This window comes from Pyxicephalus adspersus, chromosome 3 (assembly GCF_032062135.1).
Source record: "Pyxicephalus adspersus chromosome 3, UCB_Pads_2.0, whole genome shotgun sequence".
Classification (NCBI taxonomy): Eukaryota; Metazoa; Chordata; class Amphibia; order Anura; family Pyxicephalidae; genus Pyxicephalus; species Pyxicephalus adspersus.
In genome coordinates this window covers 26,834,831-26,850,696 of record NC_092860.1, presented here as the reverse complement: position 1 = coordinate 26,850,696, position 15,866 = coordinate 26,834,831, and the positions used below count along the sequence as shown (strand labels likewise).

Genomic DNA, 15,866 nt, shown 5'->3' with positions numbered 1-15,866 from the left:
GCCTATTTAAGCTGCAAAAACCAGATACTGATGTGCTTTGTGCCAATGTACAAACAGTCCTAAGTGAAATATTGAATTCACTACCAAGTCCACATACAATGTTCCCTAAATTACAAGCCCTGATGAAGCCGTAATCCCTGAAACATGTTGGTTCTAACTACATTTCTAATGAAATAAACCTATTTCTGCCTAATAAATCTAAACCTATTACAGCCTCTACTCTCTACATACATGCACTGCGGCAATGCTGGAATGACATTTACCATGGAGGATTTCCTGGTGGTGTTCCTGTGCAACCCCACCAGTCACTCTGTCATCTGCATTCACTACCAAGTCCACATACAATGTACCCTGCTTTACAAGCCCTTGGAATGTCAAAGCATTACATTGTTTTGCATGGAAATTTGTTGTTTTATATTGTAGGTCTTTAATTCTTATGAATAACTCACTGAAATCTGTCCAAACAAGGGTCTAGTTTAAATGATTTTCAGCTAACTTAAAGTATGTCCAGCAAATGTAACAAGAAGATTAAGTGCAATAAATTACAGTTATTACAATTTAAAAAAAACATCTTGAAATTGAGTCAGGTGGGTATAGAGATCAAGTATAGTGATCATGGGAAAGTATGAGCAAGCTGAAGAAAACGAGGAAGAGGTAAAATCGAAATCTGTTTAAATTTACCCCCCAGCACCCTGCTGCTGCATGCTCACACATCCCATTGAATATGCCAGAGACGTGGGGCCAGGGGACACAGGTGCCGGGTGGGCATTGCTGGAGGAAACCGCTGGCTCGTGGGGACCAGGTAAGCCCTTTACAATACCATCCCGAGTGAGACTCATGGTTACTGCTTTTGGTACTGAAAATGAACCCCGAGCCACACACGGGAATACCATCAGAGAGGTTAAGAAAAATGGATAACTGGATAATAGTAAAACACCACCAAGAGTTCTAATCCTTCCCAACTCTATCTAAGACTACAAAAATGGTTGTTTTTAGATTTATTCCAGGGGTGCCCACACTCTTTTGGCTTGCAAGCTACTTTTAAAATGACCAAGTCAAAATGATCTACCAACAATAAAAACATGGACTTAATAACTCCTGCGCTCTGTGGAGTTTATTTTGAAAGGCAGGGCTCTGCGATCCACTTGCATTGCCTTTGCAATCTACTGGTAGATCACGATCCACCTGTTGGGCAACCCTGATTTATACTATAAAGACACAAAATATCAAAGAGTCTCCAACAAATTCTGACCTTTATTTGTTGGTTCCTGCTTTATTTTTATGTCATGTGCCCAGAGCCACTGCTCCCTGGTAGTACTTACAGATTGCTATTACATATAAATGGAAGGTCCATATACTCAGAGTAGATCCGTACAAGTCTTACAGATGTCAATCAAAGAATCCAAATTAGAACTCCCTTATTTTACTTCACACAAAAAATATAAAGTCTGCTTTTATAAATACTTTGACTACTACTTACGTCTAAATTATACATTTTAGGCCTAAATGGCTGCATATTTCAATCTATCCATATGTGAGCAGAAACCAATTCCTGTAAAAACTGGTTAGTAAATTGCACAAGATGTTGAAAAAATTAAATGGAGACAAATTCTTTAACACGGCAATTTATGTAAAATAATATTGGACCCATTTTTTGAGGTCAGATCTGTGCAAGCACGTACTGCAATGGAACAAACTGTTCTGCACAAAAGCACTGTGGTTTTTGTAATTCTGCTTTTCTGACACCCTTTTCTCAGGTGATAACATTTCCACTTTTTTCATGAATTGCTTATTGATACAGTTTATGCCTGCTGAAGTAAAGATATAATGCAATTACGTGGCATTATAGACGCACATTTCCTCTTCCTGTACACATTCAGTAATATCTGGGCATCTCATTAGACACATATGTTTTTCCTTTAGAATCATACAACTCATCAGCAGTTTGCTTCTGCTGGGGCCTGGATGGTGCCGATGTTAGCTGTGTAATCTGATGATCAGTTGTTTATTACATGGAAATAAGTATCCGTGTCAGACGGATGTTGGGGATGTGTTCTTTCATATACACCGAAGGCAGAGTGGTTAGTGCACTAATAGGGTAAAATATTTGTGAAGTTACTTCTGTGGCTTCATGACAGCAGGGAAAATGCTGTATACCCCGCCATTAACACACTTTATATTTAGTCCCAAAAAAAGGGCAATAGGAACAATGTTAATGATAATCAAGAGGGTAACCGAGATTTGGTTTATCATATAAATAATTTATAAAGTCATGAAACGCAAAGTAAAAAATCAGCAAAATCATGCCCAACCCAAACAAACTTATTTTAGATAAAGACAGATTTATGCTCAGGACCCACCTGGGTCTTCACTACTTCTTCCAAATTGGGTGGGACACACTTTGCAATCAAAGTAAATTAGAATTTTACAATCCAATTTTACAAACATAAAAAACAAGGGTCTAACCACCAAACCACAAAGAACTTCTACAGTTCTATAAGTCAGGAGTTGTAAGCTCTTGGAGAAGCACAGTGAAATATCACACAACCTTACCATGAGCTGGGTTCCTGCCCTTGTTGATCTGTTTTAGTCTCTTCTGGTGTGATTTGCCATTATAATGTATTTGTGCCTGGACAGCAGAGTTGAGCTGTATGTTACAGACTTCACAAAGAGTAAAGGATGGCAATCTCTTCTCCCGTTTAGTCTGCACTTCCATATCTGGACTCTCTGGTTGCCCATTTTCATATACGCATATAGCAGAAAGGGACTCTGTAGAGTAAGCAGGACTTACTGGACGCTTCATAACTGCAACCAAAAAGAAACAAATATTCAACGATTACATTAGACTTCTATTAACTTCAGCTCACTAATATAAACATAAATTTTGACCAATAGCTCTATAAATTTATCTCCTAAATTAATCATCTGGAGAAAATCTCTGTAGATCTTTCTGCAATAACACTGTTAGGTATTTAGAATTAATTCTTTACCACAGTGGGAGCCGAATATAAGCTATTGCCGTTTTATTACCGTCTTAATCAGTTTGGAGGAACAGAGGAAATCAGAGCTAATATAAACAGTATTTGAGAAATGTCTACAATCCAGGAGCTGTAACACATATGTGTATCATATTGGGTCTGTATGTGGACATTGAACAGGAAAGCTGAAATATAATCTGCTTGAAAAAAAAAACAGCAAAATAGTATTGCAAAATATGAAAATTGTCCAATACTGAAATACCATCAGTGAGGTCCATATATTCGGTGTTAGTACAAATAGAACCAGGTTACCATTGGTGGATCTTGTAAGAACACAACCTTTGGTGCTCAAATAATCCTTCACCCTCTACTAATACTAAGATCCTGTCTTTCAACACTGGTCCTAACCTAGCTTAGCAATTCAAAGGCAGCTGAAAGATGTAAAGCACATCAAATAAGCTATGCGATTCTTATTAGCTGTCATCAAATACCAAGTGAAACCCCTTTGATTACTCTAATTTGACATAAAAGATTCCCAGGTGATTTCCCTGCTCAATGCTTCTACATAACTACTTCAAATTCCTTACTAGCTTGGCCCTGCTATGGTTCTTCAAAGTATTCGGAAACAATGTGCCATTTGGTCTACTTTAGGTTGAGGTCATGCAGGTGCTTTTATATCTTCTTCCTGACCATTAAAACACCTTTCATCAGCGTACTGTTAGAATGAACAATGGTCCGCCACATTAGGACAGAGGAAAATTGTTCTGCCAGTGTGACAAGGCCACAGATATTGACATAAAAATGCATAGATTACACTAGTATACAAAACGCTTCACTAAGCCTCTGTGCCTAGAATTGTTTTTCAGCAAGTCATCATCCAGCACATCTGACAGCAGCCTTTCTTAAATACAGAACACAACCCAAACAAACTCAACCCTTCTAAGCCTATCTCAAAAAGTAAAAACTCTTCAACTGTCTTTGTGGAACTCTAGTCAAATGTAAAGTGTACTACTTTGGTGTAAAACATATCTCCTGATGCGAAAAGCAGCTACTCCTAAATAGTAGGGAGCTAACCAAAACTAGAACTGGCAGTTAGAGACAGTGGAGAGTTCTATAGGAAAAATTCCAAGTTCCACATCGGAACATATAGGTCTTTATTCCACCAGTTGCTATTTCTAGATGAACCACATTAACACTATTTACAGTGAAACAATGAGAATTACATGGTAGTGTATGTAGATGCTACAAGCTGGTGGGATGAACTACTAAGTGCATTAGGACATTAGTAAATGGACACTTCCTGCTTTCTAAACAGAGGAGAAATTTGGTTCTGTTTTTGGTGGAGCAGACACTGAAAGGGAGAATGATTTATTATTCTTTTTTTGCAGGAAGAGCTTTTTTGATGATTTTATTTTTTAAGGGTTGCTTAGCAGAGAATATGTAAGGACAAAAATTTAGAACTGCCAACTTGTGGCTTCCACAATTTTTCCTTATGGTTTCTGTATTATTTAGGATATATAACATTTTTATATGAAAAAATATATAACATTGTTTAAGCTTTATCCTGGCATTAGTGCAGCATTATGAACAAATCTTGCAGTACCTCATATGTGCCACAAGATGGCATGCAAACCAACACAAATTGGACAAATACCAGTGCTTGAAGATTATTCAGGAAATATATAACAAGAATGTTAGGTTACACATATTTTTTAGTAAATATGTAATTTTTTTACACTTTCCTATTATTTTGATCCTTAAAAAAAGGAATACCCAAAAATTAGGTATCAGTGAATGGTCATTGTTTATGGTTTGAATAACTCATCGGTCAGGGAGCTGACCTCCCTTATTATGCAGTTATATAAAAGACAGACCCCTTATTCCTGCCAAGGCAGATGGTTAAATTAAACTGTGAAGGGCAGATTGTGGGTGACCCAATAAGTCTGATTTAGGAAAGCTCTCCAAGACTGGTGAAGATAGACTATCATGGAAGAACCTGGGTGTTCCAGCAAACCTGGAATGTATTGAAACCATTTGCCAACTAATAGAAAATGATTTTTAAGAAATCCATTCCAGGTTTGTTACATCACCCAGGTTCTCCCATGATAGTCTATCTTCTCCAGCCTTGGAGAGCTTTTATAATCAGACCAAACCTGTCAATATATATTTGAAAAATCAGTTGGAGTGACCCTATGGGTGTTGAAATCAGGTCAGGTTCTTTTTATCTGTCCTTGTCCATATGGGGATGCACAAAATGAAGATAGAGGAAATCTCTAGTCAAGGGAGATTCCCTCTATGACAGCTGCCACTGTGACTGGTATTGCCTTTCAAAAATTTCCCCTCCAATCCTATTTTGGTTACCAAAAAAAATTGTTGGTATTTTAACAATTTTGCCCTGATGATTCAGACTAATATTAGGGAGGGTAAATCTCCCGAGCAGGTACAGCCCGGCCAGGACATATAACCCTTCCTTGCGCGTCACATTAGGCTGACAACCCTGCTGCTAATTGTAAGGCAGTGATTTAGCATTGTCAGGCTGCCATAAGAAGTGTTGCTACTGGAAAGATCCCCAATAAACAGATTAACAAAGTTTGATATTTAAAAGGAAACTATCAAGTGATATTACTAGACACGATGCACCGCTTGCTAAAAAATAGATTTTGGGTTTACATTAAGGTAATCCTATCATTAGTGATACATTAGGTTGACATTGTCAGCTTCTCCTCCTCTGGTTTCATTACTATAATAAATACAACACAGATGCAAATAAGCCTTTAGACTTTCTGACTTTCCCTATTTGCATGCCGGGTTTTAGTAAAGAGCTCAGAAAATATTTAAAACAATAATTCTGCTAAAAGCCAGAATATTCGCATTTTCAAAAAACAAAGGGCCACCTACATATTGTTTTATATGTTATGCGTGTTTAAATTGGAAATCAAGGCATCAGAACAAAGTTATATATATACATTGGAAAAGTACTTTTACTTCCTAAAAATCATTAGCTATTTGTTAGCAAATGTTTTCAATTCTGGATCAGATCCATTCCAGGTTTGGTGGATCACCCAGCTTCACTGATGAAAGTGTATCCTCTCCAGCTTGCTTTCCAGAGCTTTAATAAATAAGAGCCATTGATACAGTTACCCCCATGAGTAAAGCTTTGCTGCAATATATGAAAAATGTTAGCTTCTCTAACGGGTCACTGTCCCACAACAAGTATTATAGATGCTCAAAAATAAAACAAGACTTTATGACTTGAAAATGTCAGTGGATAAATAATCACAGTTTATTCTCAGGTGAGACCTAGTGGTATGTCCTGGAACTGAATTTGTCTCTAGATTGACAATTTAGAGCAGAGGTCGGCAAACTCCGGCCTTTAGGCTAGATACAGCCTAGCCGGTAGTTTAGTCCGGCCTAACGCCCCCTGACTGATCGGGCCCAATCCGGGCTGGCAACCCTCGGCACAGCTGGAACAAACTACTGAAGCCAGAGCTGCCGGAGCTCCGGAGCTGCATGCGGCTCTTGCGCCTCTGTGTTGTGGTTCCGCTCCTTATTTACTGCGGATGACGTTAACACGTCTGCCGCCGGGGTAAATAGGGAACATTCCCTCTCCTCTGTATGCATTGTGGAGGAAAGGGATTTCCCTTCAGGGGGCGGAGCCATTAGGGTGGGACTCAAGAGAGAGTCCGGCCTAGTGTGCTCCTGCCCTGAAATGGCCTAGTGGCCAAAAAAGTTTGCTGATCTCTGATTTAGAGCTTTCAAAGACAAACACAAACTACACATTACACAAGGACAGAGTGCTAGCAATAACCAACAATGAGGCACAAAAAATTATTTACGAGCTTGTGGCCCATGATAACTAAATTAAAAGCACAAAACATTTTAACATGTAAAAAGAGGAAAAATATATACAATCTGAGCATCTTGAATAAATGTTTTTAAATATATAACACATTATGGATATATTTATTCACATTGATTTTTTTTTTGGTATTTCTGAATGCTGCATTTTGTGCCCCAGGTTTATACTAAAGTCAATGTACTTGAATATAAACCTGGTTTATATTTTAGTATACATGGTACAGGTATGTAGTTAGTGACATCAAACCTTCTAACAGACAGACTTACATAACCCAAGTCATAAAGTACCCAGCATTTTTATACTTTAGTATTTTCATCTCATTTGGGTTTCCTTCAACCTACCAAGTCTTGGTAATAACAATATTAAATGGGATTTAAGACCAACATATTAAACAGCACTGTGCATTAAATAGGGGTAACAAATGACAGACAGATACAGACAGTGACACAGGAGGAGGAGAAGATCCTGCACCGAAGAGCTTACAATCTAGAAGTCAGCATATACATTATATGTAGCCCTGGTGAGATTGAAATTCTATACCAAGAACGTAAAGGATTGAGCATTAACCCCTTAGGCATTTGATTCCTTTTTCTGGTGTGCCTAATAAAATGCCAGCAGCTATTTCTGAAGAAGTTTATACTCTTCGTTAGATGCGACTGACTTATGGTAGTTCAGTGAAATCATAAAATCACCTACTGGAACGCAACCTGGCTGCAGGCTGTCCTAAATGAGAATTGACCACAGTAATGTAATGATGCATCAGGCTGCATGGGCCATCTACGGTTTTAACAGTCTAATGGTGAGTTGGTTAATCATCTCATTGCAGAACATTCAGACAAATAGATCTCCGAGAATTCACTAAATCGCTTAGCTGGTGAGAGCTGCATCCGTCAACAAGATGCTCTGGACACAAAGTACTCTAAACTCTAGTTAGTCCCTGAGTCACAGCCAGAAAGAGATAAGACCTTTCATTTTCCAGGCCTGTAACATTTTTTGATTGGCAAACTTTTGAACATTTTACTTCTGCTAGACAAAACACAGGATACATACCACTACAAGGTGATGGCAAGAACAGTCATTTGGTAAAGGTGGCACAATGATAATAACACTTATTCTTAGGTTTTGAATATTAGAGTCACTGTCATATTTTATATAGGATAGCCAACATGTATAAAAGGAACCATGTCCAATTTTTGCTGTTTATGATAGGGTAATTGATTGATGAAAGTCTGTGCTAAGGTAAATATAGAGGCTATCTTTGGTAAATTCTAATCAAAATCTTTGTTGCCCAGCTGTTATACTAATCCAGCATGTTTAATACTTTCTGAGCTGCTATACCAGATATGTGGATTAGGAGCCCCAAATTCACTACTTACTGTGTCAACAATGGCAGCCCCTGTCGTTCTTCCAAATTGTTTTACTTAAAGTGAGTTAATATTATTATTATTACACAGTATTTATATAGTGCCATCATATTACGCAGCGCTGTACACAATCTCACAATCTAATATCCCGACCTTAGTCATATGTCTTTATTACAGATTAAGGTCAATTTTGGGGGGTAGCCAAATAACCTAACTGCATGTTTTTGGAATGTGGGAGGTAAATGGAGTACCCGGAGGAAAACCACACAACACGGGAACCTACAAACTCCATGCAGATAGTGTGGTGGCCAAGATTCGAACCTGGGACCTAGCGCTGCAAAGGGCAGATCGCTAACCTCTAAGGCACCATGCTGCCCATTCAATTTTTAGTAAAAATCGAAATGTTAGCCATGCTGCTGTCATATAGGTATACCAGACCCTAAAGTATTCTTCATTGTCCATGTGGCCAATACCTCACGTCTGCGTTGGTTAATGGCCAAGGACACGTTCTGTGTGGGGTAGACTTCCTCGTTATCTATGATGAAGAAGAAAAGTATCAGTAAGGTATCTGACTATTGGTCCAATGAGAACCCCAGATCACAGCTAACTATAAAGGAATTTATTATTGTACGGTAGCAACAAGGAGAATCCAAAAGCCTTAAGTCAGTTTCTGACTAGGTCCATTATAAAAAAATAAATCATCTTTACACTGAAAGTTTTCATTAAATATGGGTGAGTTTTATGCCTTTCAAAGCCTACCCCCATTTTTCTTGGAAAAATAAAACTGTTATTAAAGAAGTGTTTGTAACAATAGAGATCAACATTCAGACTCCAGGAGCAATACAAGTAGTCCCCGGGTTACATACGAGATAGGGACTGTAGATTTGTTCTTAAGTTGAATTTGTATGTAAGTCGGAACAGGTACATTATTTTAATAAATGCAATTAGGACAGATGTTTGTCTCAACATATTATTAGGCAGCGTGGTGTCAGTTACTGTATAAAATAATCACTGTGAGTTAATCACAAACAAAGCAAAAAAACAAAGCAAAGAAAAAAAACTTTGTGGAGCCTAGACATTCATTAACTTCTGGAACAAGCTGTGCTTTGATATGCAAAAAGAAACAACTGCAGAGTTTGTCTTGGTCATTAAAAAGTTACAAGACCTTGCAGAACAGCAAAAGATTTCTTCTGCAAGTCATGCAAACTGCCCCCTCCGTCCATGAAGCCTCCGTCCTGCACAGGAACAAGCAGGGAGGCCCTGTTCGTATATAGCAGTCGTCTGTATGTTGGATGTACCTAACTCGGGGACTACCTGTATAACAATAATTTGTTATTAAGATACAATTCTTCCTCCCAATATTCTGCTATTACTGCAATGACACCACATTTTCCAGTAACATCTCATAGAAGACATATCATAGTATCATGTTATCATAGTGGTATGGTATGGGAGGAATAATTGTGATATTATAGCAGTAATAAGATATAGAAGGCAGTCTGAATTTTTTTTTAGAGTTTTAGACTGTATACACATGTAAAATTGACAAGTTTTGCATTCTCATAAAATTTTTTAAAAGTTTACGAGAATGCAAAATCTGCTTGAAGCAGGTCACCTGCAAGTCCAATATACCCATCATTGAATTCTTAATCATCTTGAAAGGTTCCTTAACTGATGTCCAACTGATGCCATCAAAAAAGTCATAATATTGGATGTTGCGCAGTTCACTTGATAAATATAAAGCGATGCCAAAAATGAGTTTCAGGAACAGGTTACATGCAGACATTAAAATATATAAGAGAGTTACACCCAGCATACAAAACATTAGTGCTACAGACCAATATTTATATATACAGAAGATATTTTTAAATGCTTAAAAAAACATTATATAGAAGATTTGATGCTGTAACACGGCATGTTCAGATATTAGAAAAAAAATCATGGAATTATGTTCACAGTGAAATATTAAAAATTATGCCAAACTTTCCAGATAATCAAACTAGAACTATAGGGTACACTACACACCACCTAACGATTGTTACAGTGATGAGGGTCAGCATTTCATCTGATTTTGCAACCTCCAATGCTGAAAAACCTATACTGCTGATGGGTAGCCAATTATGACAAAACACCAGGTCAGGACTGTGGTATGTATGGACACAACTTTACCAATAAGGGTTTCTTGCTGTTGGACCATGAAAAATGCTGAAGTTGTTTTGTTTCTCAAAAAAAATACATGGATATGCTTTTAATATAGATTACCGAATATCAATATTTCTACCAGTCATACTTGTATGATTGATATAAATCCCGGAACAATAAATGCTGTATATACTCGATTATAAACCAGATCTGAAAATGTCACTAGAAAAAGAATCTTCTTTTCTACTCAGGTCATACCACTAGATAACATTGCATCCTTATGTAAAGTGTATACATTTTCCTGAGTTCACAGCAATCTACTAGTGAATAATACACTAGTGGTTAAAGTTCATTTAAGAGCAATTGACTCATCATAATTAACTCAAAGGTACAAAATACTTTTACCTATAGAAAAGGGAGAAGAAAGAAAAACAGACTGAGCCCATGTGATTTTATTTTTTTTCCATTTAAAATATATATTAAAAAAAAAATAATACACCATGGATTTATTTATTCACATTCATTTTATCGACATGTCTATGGATTACTGTTTTGAATGTTAGCAGCAATGAGTGAATTGTGTGCCTCGAGTTTCCTCTGGAGTCAATGTAGTTTTATTAAGTTTTTTATATACTTTTTATATTTTATAGGTTTATATTTGAGTATATATGGTGCTTGAAACAAACAAAATAAAACCCCTAAACTTAAATCATACTCTAATTAAGATCATGTGGTAGTTTCATAGGAATAATTATAATATAAATATTACCACACAACCTTCCGGAGAGCATCTGGCCAACAGTCAATGAGATGCAACATAATTCAAAGCACTGATGACAAATGCAGCTTAGCAAATAACCTATGAACATAAGTAATGACAACCCTCGTATTTCTCCACTGGCAGGTATACTTTGAAATCTTCAGCTGATTCCAAAGCAGTATATATATGAAGCATCATCTTAAACTGGCCCAGTTAAGTAATTTTAATCATTTTCAAGGAACGAACCATACGATCCAAAGTGATAGCACGAAACCAAACAATCCACCTGAATATGATTGGTTTATCCAAAAGCTGATGGCTTCAATGCAGGAAATGAAAAAAATCTTTTAAAACCAGAAACAACTATGACAATTTATTTAAAATCAATTCGATTTTTCCTTTCAGTTCAATAAATTTTAATCCTTTCTTGTTTCAGTTAATTTATAAGATTTCTACAAAAACTTGAATCAAAAGTATGATCTCTAAATCAAATTGACCAGTTTAAGAGATTAATACATCCAGCTTTAAAGTTACTATATTTAGGCATTCTCTGAAGTTCACTAAAATGCATTACGCATGTCTAATTTCCAATCTAAAAAACATTTTTTTTGTTTTGGGTTTAGTCATTCTCTATTAGCTGATATTAGGAGATGATGTAAGGCTTGAGGAGAAAAGTCCTTACCTTCAGGAGTTCAGACACTCTGGTCCCTTCTCTGATTCTCACTCCCGAGCTCCCCCTTTCTCTCAGCGTCTCTCGGTCATAGATAAAGTGCTGTAAGTATGGAATCTGAGCTATGCTGTGCTCAGCACAGATATCATAAATGTCTTCTTATGAGGAGGAATTAAATCAGCTGCTCTAATGCTAAAATAATACTTTATTATCATCATTTTCTCATCTTTTTCTCTGCTGTCGGCATACAGTGATAAGAGACGGCTGTAGGTGCGACTGTTATGGCAGACGGGTGACATGTGCCAATTGGCACTGTTTATAGTTTGTGTGTGTCTGCCAAGTCATGCCACTGAGTGAGGGACATCAAGCAACGCAGGGGATTAGGGTTTCTAAAGTACTCCAGTGCAGACACAGCTCTTAACCTCTACAGTTCTGAGGGGCTGAGCAAAGGCAAAAGGATGGCATCCTTGGAGAAATGGACCTATTACATGCTCAGTCTACTGAATAGTCTATGTCTACCCACTGCTAGCTTAACTATCTTTTACTACGATTATGAGGCAATAGCCATGGAAGTCTATCACCTGTTGGGTGGAGCAAACGCAAAACACAATCTGCACAATACCACCAAAAAATGTTTACCAGGTTTTGTACTCAAATCAGGAGTCAATGCTGGGAAACACATGCAATTAACTTTGAATAATATTGTATGCAGTGATCATTTTTATTAAAAACTTTAGGTGAACCTCTGCCCACCAAGGTTACACATATTTCCATAACTACATATTTTTAATAAGCAATAACTGAGCTCTACAAATCCTCCATAACCTGCAGCTGCAAGTGTTGTGAACCAATTCATCCTCAAAGTTCTCAGTCCAAGCATTAAAGTAATACCACACTTGGCTCCTAAAGAGATCCTGTCACCAAATAAATGCTATATGGTATGACTGATCTGAGTCTCTGCAGCTAATGATATCACATGCAAGATATCTATGCAATGGCGACTATAGATAAATAACATCCATAAAATATTTAAAATACACATATATCACTAAAGGAGCTTTTTAAATGATTGGCTTGATCGCTAATAGGAGTCCCCTCTTTTTGGGGATTTTTTTAATATATCCAATAGATATCCAAATGTGCGGAATATCAGTGGCTCCAGTGGATTCTTTTGAGATAAATAGTATTGTGTGCTGTCAGCATGCTGAGTATTATGTCATTAGAGCAGTGGTAGGTTTGTATTCTGGCAATGCCCTGTCCTGTGGTAAGTGGAATAGGGGCAGGGGAGGGGTACTAATGTATGGGTCTTGACATTTGTGACATCCCACCACTGCTGATGTACTGGACAGAAAACAAAAGCCTAGGTTGTAAAATAGGGTAACACACACACAGTTGAGTTTATATATATAGAAAGATGGCCTGTATATCATGAAGTTTGTGATCTCACTTGAGTTCTAACTCAATCAACTCAATTTACTCAATTTAAGTTAAATAGGTCACTTTACCTCCATTCATATTTTATTTAACTAATAACCTGTAATTATTCCAGGACCTGAAGTCCCTGATCTGCTTGTATTCCAGCCTCCACTAACTAGGAGTTAAAAGATCAAATCAGTTGAGCATTTTCAGGTTCAATATCCTTTAGAGGGGATCAGGAATGGACATTCCATAATCCTCTCCACCTGTTTAGCCATTCTGAAATCTTCTGCATAACCCATGGGTCTTGGATCACACAAGATCATCAACTTGAGCCCAAGAATCTTTGGGGGGGCACCATGCCATTAACAAATTTACACATTTTGGCAACAATCCTTTGGCTGTCAACATTCAACATCCACATTTGGAATATTTTAGGGCTGTCTGTGCCCCCATAAAAGAGCCTTTTAAGTATCCAAGCCTATCCAAATAATCAGGGTTGATTTTCTAAAGCAGTGATCACCAAAATTTCGGCCCTCACAGACCAGTAAATCCACGGAATCCGGACCACGAATGTCCAGAGTGCAGTGTGTCTCCCATAGGGGAAGAAACTTCCCCTAGAGTGAAGTCATGATGCCAGAACCGGCCCATTCTCCCATCGCAGGCTCTGACCTGCTTCCTAAACATCCTGTTGTGTCCACAGCCCTGAACTACTGTCCCCCCAGGATGTTTAGCAAGCAGGTCTGAGCCTGCGATGGGAGAGTGGGCAGGTTGTGTCCATACGAGGGACAAAGCTGCGGACCACCAAAATTTTGTTTTGGACCGCGGCTCTAAAGGATTTTTAGTATGTTCACCCAGCGAAAGGGATTTTTTTCTTAGCCTATTGAATGAGGTGAAGCTCTGTTGATTTTAACTGTCTAATCATGTGCAAGCAAAATGCTAAATGTCAAAATTTCTTGCACATGATTGGGCAAAGTAAAATTTATCACATTAACTAAGGTATGTGAAAATGTCTTTGTTATTCATTTTGTTAAGTAAACAGCCTTAACTCCTTTAGTGTCAACCTCAGTGAATCAGACTGGACATGATGAGACCCAGTTCTAACTCTTCCATGCACCTTTTTCCTAAAAAAATATATTTGGCTGGTTTTATGCCATCTATGTAATGGTCAAATGAAAGTGAATAAAAATCATTGATCTCTTTGGAAATTATTTTTAAAACAAAGCAAAGCAAATACTAAAAAATGTGTTGGTTTCAACACTAACATTTTTTGGTCACTTTGTACATAGGGTTTCTTCTTTTTCAGTCACCAAGCGAAAAAGCATCCATGAGATGGGCAAAAGCACTTCCTAGAAAACACATTGGCTGTATTCTCTGAAGTATGTACACTCAGACCCCTGATGCCTTTCCCAGTGCCAGTTTCAAAATATAAACTTGGATGCAAAATAATCATATCCATCCAATTAAGGAACACATGAGGTCTGCTGTAGCTGTGACAGAGTTAAAGTTTGCTATCTGCTATCTGGCACGCTTAATGTCCTGCTCTGTGACTATTTGAAAGCAGCCCCGAGTATTTATAGCTCTGATCATATTTATAAAGCATTTATTTCTTGGTAAGCTTGTCTAATAAACTGTAAATAATGAATGAGCTACTACTTAACAAATGAGATTAAGGTCAGATTGAGTGCAGGCACATGTTCACCCGGTCGTAAATAGACCTATGTGTCTGAGATTTAAGGAAGATATAGTACATTTGTTATTCACAAAGAGCATTAACAGCCATTAGATAGGTACATTTTGCAATAAAATACAGTGAAGGTATACAGCTCTTAGGTCAATCTGGCCATTACTTAGAGAAGAATACCAGTCTAGGGTGCCAAGTTTCATTGCATTCAACAGTCCAACTATACTTTTACTAATACTGATGATTTCAGTTTTGCATTATCATATAAACCCTGGTTGAATAAAAAGCATATTACAGAGAGCAAAGACTGTCACGTCTGGCTGTAAACTCCCCTTCTCTAACAAAATGTGAAAGCTACCATGTTCTCACACAACAAAACTGAATTGGCACAACTGAGGACATGAGTAAGGACTAATGCAGCCCAAAGCATGTGGTGTGAATGAGCCTTTACAAGCATACTGTGATACTCAAATGATGCACTTTGCTTTACTCCATGGCTGTTATATTTTAGCTTTCAGCATGGTTTCATCTATGTCTAGGGTTGAAGAAGTGTTGCTCCCATTTTCCACCTCTGCTGATGTTGATGCTGGGTTGGGATTACTTTAACTGTCTATGTGCCCTGGATTCAATGTGCATGAATAAATAATGTCATGAAAACTACCTAGAAATCCTGTTTATGCAGCCCAATGACAAGGTGCATTTGTTGATTTTGTACATTATTCATGTTTTTGGCATTTAGTTATTTTAGTATATATAATGTTCTTATGAGTTTATGCTTTCCCCAGTTCCAAATTAGCAGGAAAATTCCTGTCCCATTTAGCGTCTAAAGCCAGAGTATTACTTTACATTATTTATCAGGGTGATGACTGCAAGAAGGGTGAAGACTGGCAGAGGTTTAAATAAGACGAGCTGAAGAAAAACAGGTATGAAAAATCCAAATTAAGGCAATAGTAATGTTCAAATAAAACTCTATCTGCTCAAGTGTCTAACTTA

The 15,866-nt window shown here is 37.5% G+C and overlaps 1 protein-coding gene across 1 annotated transcript in view; it reads right to left on the bottom strand.

Moving 5' to 3' along the window:
- Nucleotides 1-15,866, bottom strand: part of ZNF385C (zinc finger protein 385C) — a 182,379-nt gene that overhangs the window by 99,860 nt on the left and 66,653 nt on the right. The window contains exon 2 of the mRNA XM_072404043.1: nucleotides 2,554-2,805. Within this exon, the coding sequence (XP_072260144.1) occupies nucleotides 2,554-2,803 (250 nt within the window). The 5' untranslated portion in view covers nucleotides 2,804-2,805. The remainder of the gene's footprint in view (nucleotides 1-2,553; nucleotides 2,806-15,866) is intronic.